At 42.1% G+C, this 10,585-nt stretch overlaps 1 protein-coding gene across 2 annotated transcripts in view; it reads right to left on the bottom strand.

Moving 5' to 3' along the window:
* The window catches only part of DGCR2 (DiGeorge syndrome critical region gene 2), a 45,142-nt gene continuing 34,557 nt past the window's right edge, over positions 1-10,585 (bottom strand). For both annotated transcript variants that reach the window (XM_023937573.2, XM_023937574.2), the window contains exons 8-10: positions 6,433-6,585; positions 5,755-5,991; positions 1-4,957 (exon numbers count right to left, since the gene is read on the bottom strand). In XM_023937573.2, coding sequence (XP_023793341.1) covers positions 4,716-4,957; positions 5,755-5,991; positions 6,433-6,585 — 632 coding nt within the window. In that variant the 3' untranslated portion in view covers positions 1-4,715. The remainder of the gene's footprint in view (positions 4,958-5,754; positions 5,992-6,432; positions 6,586-10,585) is intronic.

Below are 10,585 nucleotides of genomic sequence, written 5' to 3'. Positions count from 1 at the left end.
TTTCTCTTACAGAACACAATTTATTTGGCATTTAGATGAAATGTTTCTCACAGCATCTTGAAAAAGAAAAAAAAAAAAAAAAGAGAGAGATTAGTGCCAACCCCAAAGAAGTTAAAACAAAAACCAGTGTCACAGGGACTCAATTATTATAGTATCAAATTTAAATTCTACATGGTATTTCACAGAATATCAAAATCTTTTATACACTGCCACAGTTAAGTCCAGTCACAAACCAACTACACAGGAGAAGCCTGCAAGTGCAGCGCTGGCTAAAATTATTTTCCAGAGGAAGGTAAAAAGCAGTGTCTCATTCTCTCACAGCCTCCCAGGCGCCCTCAGCCCAACACACAGGGATGGTGCAGCACAGCCACCTCTGCTGCCATCAACCCTGACCCACTCAACACTCGAGGGGCACATACTAGAAAATTAAAGCTATGTGGTACCGTAGCAGGCAGGCAATGCTGACTCTTGTTAGGGGAAAGAGCATCTTCATCACTGAAAGCATCTATTCCAAGGAAACACCTATTTCACTTGGGAGTGGGGAACATGAGAAACAAACATGAACTTTGATTCACCTCTTCTACACTCAACTACTCTAATTTTACAGTCCAGCTCCCAGCTTGCAAGGGAAATTTAAAAGAAATTTCTGCTTATTACATGTTCCTTGGCTAGGGAGAAAAAAGACGTTTCAGCAACTGAAAAAAGGAGACGCACATCATGGATTGTACGAGGCAACATTAAAACATCAGTGTTTTGCCACTGAAAAGTCACATCTGAAAGATAAAACCATCTTTAAGTACCAGGTTCAAATTTATTTAACATGAGATGGGAAAGAATGGTAATAATTACTGGTCAGAAAAAACATTTTCTTCCCAAGTACTCGAACAGGCCAGCACCCCATGACACCTGTGGAGGCAGAGCAGCCACCGACTCGAAGATTCAACCTTCAGAAAAAAAATGTCCAGCTACTTCATTTTTCAGCTAGATCAGTGTCCTGCTGTGCACGGCTACAGGAAGAGTCTGAAGCTCAAACTAAACAGGACTGAACATGACACAGACAAGCTCCTTGCCCACGTGAATGATGGTGCTGATCCTGCACAACAGAACCCACCGCCCCTGTAACACTTCAAACTCACCCAGTACAGATCCAGAGGCTGCTGTGAGACTGTGGATGGGCATCACTGACACACCAGAGTGTCTGGGGCCGCTCTCAGGGAACAGCAGAGACCTCGATATGGCACCACAGGACGGGGAAGCTGAGGAGCAGCTTTGTCCGAGGCCACAGTGGGACAAGACCAGCCCAGCACAGAACCAAGCGCTGGGACTTCGCAATGACTGCCGTCAAGGGCATCCCAAGAAAAATGCAGCCTGGGCTCCTGGAAACCATGTGGCAATGCCATCTCCCTGCTGGGGCTGCAGGGACATTTAGAATGCACCAGTTGTTAAGAAAAAATCCAGAAATGTGAATGGCAGTGGGGGAAAAAAAATCAATGCAGAAAGTAACTCCAAAGATCTCATCAATCTAATGGCAATCAAACCAGAGAGGTTTTCCTTGGGCAAGCACCAACCCTCTGTCATCGGCATTCGGGACAAACTGCCCACCAGTCACCTGGCCAAGGGCAAGGAAGGTTTGCTGAGGACTCTACTGTTGTCAAGAAAACCTAACTCTTCCCCAGTTGGTCCAGCAGTCTGAGTAGTTGGGACATTTTCTGCTACAAAGGCTCTTACTTCAAGAGAAAGTACTCAATGTGAAAAAGCTACATTAATAAGGGGGGGGGGGGGGGGGGGGGGGGAGGGAATGACAATTTTACTGCCAAATTAAAAGCTCACCAAGAGGTAAATGAGCTGTACTTAGTGAGCTGCTCCATTCAAGGCAGAATTTCCCTTGTTTACAGTTAAGATGAAGAAGGATAGGGGAAAACAGAAAATAGCAGCCTCCTGCCAATATACAAGTGGGAAAGGCTCAGAAGCAATGGGGAAAATATCACACTGAGGCTTCTATAAAGAAGCCTCCATTTGGAATAGCTACAACCAGGAGCCACAATGAAGTTGCCAGTTGTAACAGAGCTTATTTGCAAATAAAATTCACCACAGAACCAAAAGTAAAATACAAAAATATTGAACAGATTCCCGCAGTATTAGGAGAAGTCTGAGGTAAGGTATCTGTTCACCTCAGCCACAAAATACAGCTTCAGAGACTGAACCAAGCCAAAAGGCTTTTTGTTATTGCGTTAAGATACTACAAAGAACAAATATTCCATCTGGCTTCAAAAGAAATTGGAAACTTTCTATTTTGCGCTGCTAACGAAGTATTTTTCAGGAACAGATTGTAGTAGCATAGACTTTGCATCCTATTTAAGTGTACACTATCACAGCCTGTGCTACAAGAGTGTAGCCAGCTCGAGAGAAGTATTAACCCTAGAGCCTAATTTCTATCTCAGTGCTTAGCTTCACCTAGCTGGACGCAGCACAAAGGTTACTGCCTACAGTATGTATAGAGATATATATATATGTGTGTGTATATATATATCACCACCCAGAAACACACACACGCACACACGCATTCGTACCTATAAAACTAAAGAAAAATCAGTACATACAATGTATAAAACGTATGAATGTGCTCAAAAACGCACAAAACCCGCTTTATTTTCATACTTCAGAAATGCTCAATAATTTGTATGCATGGTTCTGACTACTGCTATCCATCCACTTCATTAGACCAGGACTTGGAACTCAGAGGAGGACTCGGTCAGAGATGCCACAGGGTGGAGAACTGCTCCTCTTGTTTCATACCACTGCTGCTGGAGCCAGGCACAGCAGAGAGCAGGATGGGGTGGTGGAACGGCTCCAGGAGAGGCTTCCTACCAGTGCTTCCTCCCACTCGTGTGCCAGCAGCGCTCCCCAGAACTGTGATTCACGCTCTCTGATGGAGTCAGGGCTGTTTGCAAGTGTCTGCATGTCGAGACACCAGATACGACCTCAATAACAAAACTCACAGTTTCCTGTGCAAAACGAGTTGAATTGTCAAGACCAATCCCCAAGTACAGTATAAGCCTATAGGCAAGACAGGGAATAGAAAGTAGCAGCATATTCCATGGGGAAAGAGTCAGCTGCACTGGGAAAGCACAACAGTGGGTTAGGATTTGTCATACAAGTATGATTTCTCATCATTACTAGAAAAATAGATCACATACACACCCCCATGCAGTGTTTTCTTCCTGTCCCTCTAGGCTTGTACCCTTCATAAGGTAACAGGAGACCACTCACAAGAGGCATTCTTTACAAATTCCTTAAAATTCATCTCATCTGCTGTGTTACAGTAAGTCAAGGAGAAGCAGAGGCAATGGGAGGATGGGAGAAAAGGGTAAATTATTTGTACACTGAAACTTAAATTTAAAATTGCCTGTAAAGATTATTTTGTACTCATTATCAAAACCAACAGTGTTTGACTTTGGGTTTCATGAGGGATTGAATGAATCTTTGCCATCTGTAAATTAACTTAGCTTAAAGAGTTCAATACGAGGGGGAAATTTAAGATGACATATCAGACTGCAGCAAACTGCTTTATTGATTTAAGTACACTAACCTCATTATAACCCCTTGTGGGACCTGGATAAATGGTTTGGGGGGCACGGGGGAAATCTCTAGAACAGGGTTGGCTATTTATGGGACTGAGATAAGAACAGGTGCCCAATTAGAATCAAACATCACCTACAGTACATGTTGATCACCATTTTTGAGTGGTATTTGTAGAACTGTAAGGAAGTGAAATGAAGGGGAGGGAACACACATGCTAAATATAGCATGCAATAAGTAAAGCAAGAACAGTGGTCTTTTATCCAGGCCAGTTTTGTGCAACCGTTCACTGTAAAGAAGTTGAACTAGAAAGAAAATACTTCAATCTTCCTTATGGGATTGGAACAAACAGGGGTTTCATACAGTGAACTCAGGCTGCAACAAAGCTCCTCATCTCTTCCCTAAAGTACTTCCTAACATATGTGAGGGTTCTACCAAAGGGACATCACACAGACCCAGTTTTCTTCATGGGCCAGAAGTTTATCCAACAATATGAGGTTTTGCAGTTACCGACAACAAATAACTGTAATTACAAATCCTGATTTTCTCAGTACCCACTTGCCACACATTTGTGTACACATTCCAGTTCCTCTGGTGCTCTGATCAAGGCAGATCAAAACCCCAAGTGTTTTACACAGTGTAACTCTTAATGGATGTGTCCCACTCCAGAAAACAGGCCCCCAGCCCTCCTCCCCTGCAGCTCCATCTTCTCTGCTTGAACAAGGATTGCCCCACCCTTCTTTTCCGTTGTCTGTTTCCTGGGTCCAGTGGTATCCAGCCAAATCCAAGCAGCTTTTTTCTGATGTAGATTTTGATTCCTCTCAGGTTAAGGAAAAAAAAAAACCAACCCAAACTACCCATTCTTCTCACCTCCTCAGAAGTCAAAGGAATTCTCTGCTCTCCTTTCCATAGCCAATGGAAAAAAAGAGCAGTTGTACAATCCATATTTACAGGACAAATTGATTAGTGAATGAATAACGACAGCCAAAAAACGAGAGGCACGATCCTAATCTAGAACATAAAAGCAGTGTTTGAAAAAAAAAGTGGAGATTCCTTCTGAAGTTCAAGCCACGGATTAGTGTTTGTCTGTGCAAACAGCTGCTAGAACTCTGAGCGGTGCTGGGCGTTTCACTCCTCTATACAATGGTGTTGAGGGAACAGTGACTGTGACGGCTGCCTGTCAAAGTTTCTGCTGGGGTGTTTTCATTTATGGGTGTGTCAGGAGGGACAAGAAAGGTGCTGCTGTCAGCAGAGTCTTCCAGCTCCACTGGAGAGGGACCAACTGAGGGAGGAAGCGATCCCTCTGTAAGCTGTGGGGATACATCACAGTTTCCTAGTGATGGAGGACTGCTTTGCACAGCCTGAGAAAGAACTCCATCTGCAAAGGATGAAAAAACAAGCAGAATCAGAACGTAAAGTTTATCATTTCACGTTCCCAAACAGGTTTATCATCTGTATTTCTGGAAGCTCTGAGTTTTTCCTGGTTTTGTGCTAATGCACAACAAGATGAGACTGCAAAAGAGGAAAATTGTGTAACAAAAATAAAACTTTGACATATAAATAAGATGCTTGCACTAATCAGGCTCACTTATCTTGTGAAACATGCTGCCATAAAATCCCAAATTGGAATGATTTCTACAGTATGTGAATATCACAGATGCAAAACTGAAGAGCACTGGGTGAATCATTAGAAAGTGGTATTTTTGGTCAATTTTTGGGGGATGTGGGTGGGGGAAGAAGAGAGGAGAGAAGAGGCTGGATACATTTTATCCAAAATCTCTTGTACTTGACATTTGTTCTACTTCTTAATACCAAACTCAATCAACCTATCTTCAAAAGGCCAAAAATGGTATCAGCAAGGTAGGAAAAAGGTAACCAGCTAATACATCCAAGGTAAGACTCAAAAATAGGTAAGGTTTAAGAGGTAAACTGCTTACAGATTGGATTCCACTGCTAAATTAGGTGATTCAAAGAGCTTTTGAGAAAAACCTTAAGCTTAATGATACATTTTAACAAAAGACTTTTCCATCACAGAAATTGGAGATGTTTTTTTTGTAAAATGTCTTTTCCCATCACAATTGTTAAAACACATGATTATTGCTTTAAAAAATATATATATCTATCCTGTAGCCAAAATGAAAAAGTGAGAAAAAAGAGAAATTATTGCCTGCATACCTGGAGTGGAACAGAGGATGCTGTCTGGATTGACAGAAGCCTCGTAAGGAGGAGGTGGGTCATCAGGATGTTGAATATCTGGGTACTTGTAAGCAGTATAGGGTGGAGGGGGATCATGAAAATGAAATGCTCCACCTTCCCCATCGTCTGAAAGATGCAGTGGAGTAAGGCCAGTTCCAAAACCATCGGGACCATAATCAAATCCAGGCATCCTGCGGCCCAAGTTGAAATGGTGCACTATTTCAAGAGAAGGGCAAGGAGTAAGTGACTTTATCTCGTGCTGTCTTCTTCAGTTTAAGTCAGATCTCAGCACTGTTTTCCACTTTTCACACCTCAGGAACTCATGTCTCCTGGAGACCTAGAAAAGTCTACATAACCCATCCAAGTCAACTTGCTGCAATCACACAATACCCAGGCCCACCTGCTCCCAGTCTATTTGTCCTGCATCACATCTAAATTTGACTCTAACCTCTTCAAACTACGGACTACTGTTCCCACAGAAGATATCTCAGATTAGGACGACACACAAACACAAATATTTTTCCATTATCCACTACAAAAGTTCAAGTTTGCAGAGCCCACCAAGACACAGGCACAGTCAAGCAAGACAGTGACATTTCTCCCTTTTACATGCACTGATGTGTCAATAATAAGCACAAGGTGAGAGCTGATACTCACAATTTGCTCCAATCAAAGACTCTATGCGCTCTCTCCGCCTCTGGCGCAGCCGATGGACCATGAAGAGCAGCAGAGAGAGGATGAGGAAGGAGGAGATGCAGCTCACAATCAGCCTCATTCCACCGGCCATTGAGTCAAACAGGCTATTGCCATCTGTTACATAAAACATATAAAAACAGCCTGTTATTTTTGTTCAAGATTCACTTTTCTTGATGTTCTTCTGTCAGTAACGGAGAGATAAACGTAGAGTGGAGATTCATTAGCCTGGTTTAACACTTCTCCATGTTTCAAATTTATAAGAAAATCATGAATCATCAGGTGATTTATCTTTTTACTGCAAGAAGATCCGAAAGTTTCTAAGAACATCTTCCTCAGGCAAAGGGGAAAAACGTTGAAGGCTTCAGGCCTCCAAAAATTGGAAAAAAGAAAGATTAATGTCATTTTGCACATCCACTTGTTTCCCTTGTATGGCTGATGATATTATACTAAAGAGGAAAAGGCTTGAGAACTGGCATATCTATACACTATGTAACTTCTGAATAGCCTTACACTTCCATTTCCACTAAAAAAATCTCTGAACATAGTCTCATCTGGGTGACAATGACAATCAAAATTCCACATGACACCAGTACATTGGTTAGCACCACTAAGTGATAGGAACATGGTAATTATCACTCAGGAACTGAAGAGATTAAGGTGAATGGGAAACCTTTTCCTAGAGTCATACCAAAAGCAAGTGGCAGAACAAGAAGCAGACCCAGGAGCTCAGAACTTGGAGAGCTCTATCCCATTGCTAACCAGACCCACACTGGGAAGGCTGCTGTGAACAAACTACCACTGTACTCCTTGTGCACCAGGCACAAGAGACATTCATTTTTCACAATTCAACTAATCACACTTGGTTATGTTTAAGCAACACAAGCACACACAGGTACTCTACACAAAGAAAAATGACCTAAAGATGATGTACTGTGTTCTTTGCACCCATTTCCCATTAAAGAGTTCTGAATGAGAAACACACCCAGGTTAGGGGTGGGTAAGAAACAGATGGGGTGGCCTCAGAATGTGGCCACCTGCTGCTGCAGGACACAAGCACTAGCAGGGATGGCCCCTTTTCCCAGCCACTGCAGGACCACTTCCCAGAGGAACGAGCCAGATCCTGGCCACCTCTTTCCTACACCCACTCCAGTTGCAAGAGCTCCCTCCATACTTTCCCTTCCACTAACAGCAACTGAAGCTTTATCAAAGTTTCCTTATAAAAGAAGGCTAAAAGCCTCACAAAAAAATTAAGTATTAATTGCTACACATGCTAGTAACAGAAAAATCCACCTAATTTATATCATTCCAGTACATGGCTAACAGGCTGGCATTCATTATGTAACACCTTCTTGGCAACAAGGAATTCATTTAATAGTGCACTACGCATAAGTTCGAACATTACACCCTCTCAGATCCGGCTGTGCGGCACAAAAGCCTGGGTGCTGTCAAACCTTTTAGCAACTATCGCTGACAGAGCTTCAAGTGCTGCAGTCACACACCTCCCAACCAGCACAGCCTCCTGAACACCACAGACCTGCCCCTGCTCTCCTCCATCTTATGGCAATGCTGACTCCATGATCACTGCAGAACAGTCAAGGCTGTCAGTAACAATGAAGTGCTTTTAGTAAAATATACATGTAGGTGCAGAGGGCCAGAGAAGCTGACTTTAGTTCTGGGATGGATTCTGATGGTGCATCCCCCCTCTGAAGGCTGCCCTATGGTCTGAGAAACGCTCATTAGACTTCAGCCTCGATGAGCTGCACTTGGACTAAACCCTCCTGAGCTTAGCAGAAACACTGTCTGTTCCCAGGAACTCACAGGTGTCTAATGAACACCTTTCTTTTAATATACAGCCTTGGAAACTATTTTTTCTTGCCTGAATAACAATCTACTTGGAGTGGTATTTTTGTTATTGCACCTTCAAAGAAAGTTAGTGACTCCAAATGTAGCCAGGATGGAAAATTACTACAACTAGAGCCCATTCTCTTGTGACCCTATAAACAGGAGCCCAGAGTGAGATCCTTTTGATCTCTCAGTTCCCAGATAAGGGGATACACTCACGTGTATGTCTCAAACACCAACAACAGGTGGCTGTGGAGCCAACCAAGGACTGTTAGTAATAACAGAGGAGAATTGTTGTTAATAACCAAGGAGTATTGGTATTAACGTGCCATGAGAAAGAACAAGATTTGTCTGGAGAAAGGGGGCCAGGTGGAGATAGGGCAGCACTTTTCTGTGAGGAAAAACCACATCACAGTACAGTGCAGGTGCAAGAATGAGAGGCAGGAAGTGGGCATGGACTCTAGGGAGGGATTGAGACCAGCAAAGACACCTGAAGCCCACATAAATACAAAACAAATTATTTCAGAAAACTTGTTTTTACCCTCAGTATAGTAGTGCCCTGTAACTGCACCAGTTCAGTCACTAGAAAAGCTTTGGCACATTAGCTCTTTCCAAGTATTCTATTTCTTCTACTATTTTTTCACAGTTGTAGGTCTGTCTAAACAACAGCCACAACAGAAAAATTATTTTCTACCACAACACAGAGCAGCAATATACAGACTACCTTGGTTTCAAAATATTCCTCTGCTATTTATCTTTGGCTAAGTGAGGAGAAGCATCTTTGAAACTGCTATAGCTGTGACTGCTCAGCTTACTCCTACCACTGAAAAATCCCCCTACTAACAAGTCCTTGAGTAATATTTGTTACCACTTGTAATCATTGCTCACCCACTCACTCTGCAAGAGCTGATTACCTGCCAAACCCAACAGCAGGATTTATTTCCCCCAGGTTTCTCCTTGGGTGATTAATTTACTTACTGTTGATTAGTAAACTGTTTTCTTTCCTTTGCAACAGAACTTAGGGAAGATACATGAAAGAATTGGATGGAGATAAATGCATGCTGATTAAAGAAATTAATTAATTTTTGTCATCTGGAATAGTCATTTATAACTACCCAGAAGGAAAACTGAAATGTTTAATTTAAAATTTTCAGTGTTTATCATTAGCTAAAGTAACTGCATGATGAAAGAAGTTGGATGACTGCTTGATAATTCCTCTCTAAAAAATCAAGTTACTGAAAAATCCACCAGAACATTTCAAGCAAGAGTATAATGAAGCAGTCTCATTTAGCATCAATACAGGAAAAGAGCTTAAGGATGAGAAAGGATGTGGTAAAATACACTCTTCAAATCAGTATTCATGAAATAGTTAAGATCCACAGCAATAAGCAAGGATTAAAGAACACGACATGAGGTTATCCCAGGTCATCTTATCCTGTCTGCTGGATGATGCTTTGCTGACACTGTTCCTGAAGATAAAAAAAGTGAAGCCTAAGTCTTAACTCAGCTGATAAGAGTGGGAGGAAGACTCCTGCCTTTCCACACTCTTTCACTGACAGACCTGCCACACTTGCTGCAAACATCTGTTAAGCTTAACCGTCAGAACAAACGTGACACAAGGAGAGCCAGTGGCCTTTAATGATTAATTTCTCTAGTTAGGAAAAGTAAGACTGCAAATTTGGAACACAATAAGCACCTCTTTATTTGTAACAGATTGAAATAGAAGCATCTGATAGGAAGAGCTGACCTTCTCTGTTTTCTAGAGGAGTTCAGAACAACAGCTTCTTAATGCACTCAGATTAAGATGAGGTTCTTTTAAAATATCAAAAACCCCAGTATCACAAAATGGTTAAAGGGAACATCCTGAGATCACCTTGTCCAACCCCTGTTCAAGCAGCATCAGCTAGAGCAGGTTGTGCAGGACAGAGTCCAATAAGACACTGAATATCTGCACAGAAGGTGCTTCCACAGTCAATCTGCTCCAGCATCTGACCACCCTCACAATAAACTCCAAGTAAGCTACATTTCCTTTCTGTACAGGAAAATAACCTCCCCAAAATCTGCATCCCAAAACAGTGAATGACAAACAGTTCAAAGTCAACTTCACTGACTTTATTGATCTAAAACAAAAACTTGCACTGATATGCCAAATCAAGCAAGATTGCAGGTCCTGATTATTATTGAAACTCTATATAATTTTAAAACTCTGCTTCCCACATGATCCCTGCATGAAAACTTCCACACACATAAATATGCTCATCACCAGAAAAAG

This window comes from Cyanistes caeruleus, chromosome 18 (assembly GCF_971803275.1).
Source record: "Cyanistes caeruleus chromosome 18, bCyaCae1.hap1.1, whole genome shotgun sequence".
In the NCBI taxonomy this organism is placed as follows: Eukaryota; Metazoa; Chordata; class Aves; order Passeriformes; family Paridae; genus Cyanistes; species Cyanistes caeruleus.
Note: the sequence above shows the minus strand (reverse complement) of the source record. Positions and strands in the feature narration are given on the sequence as shown.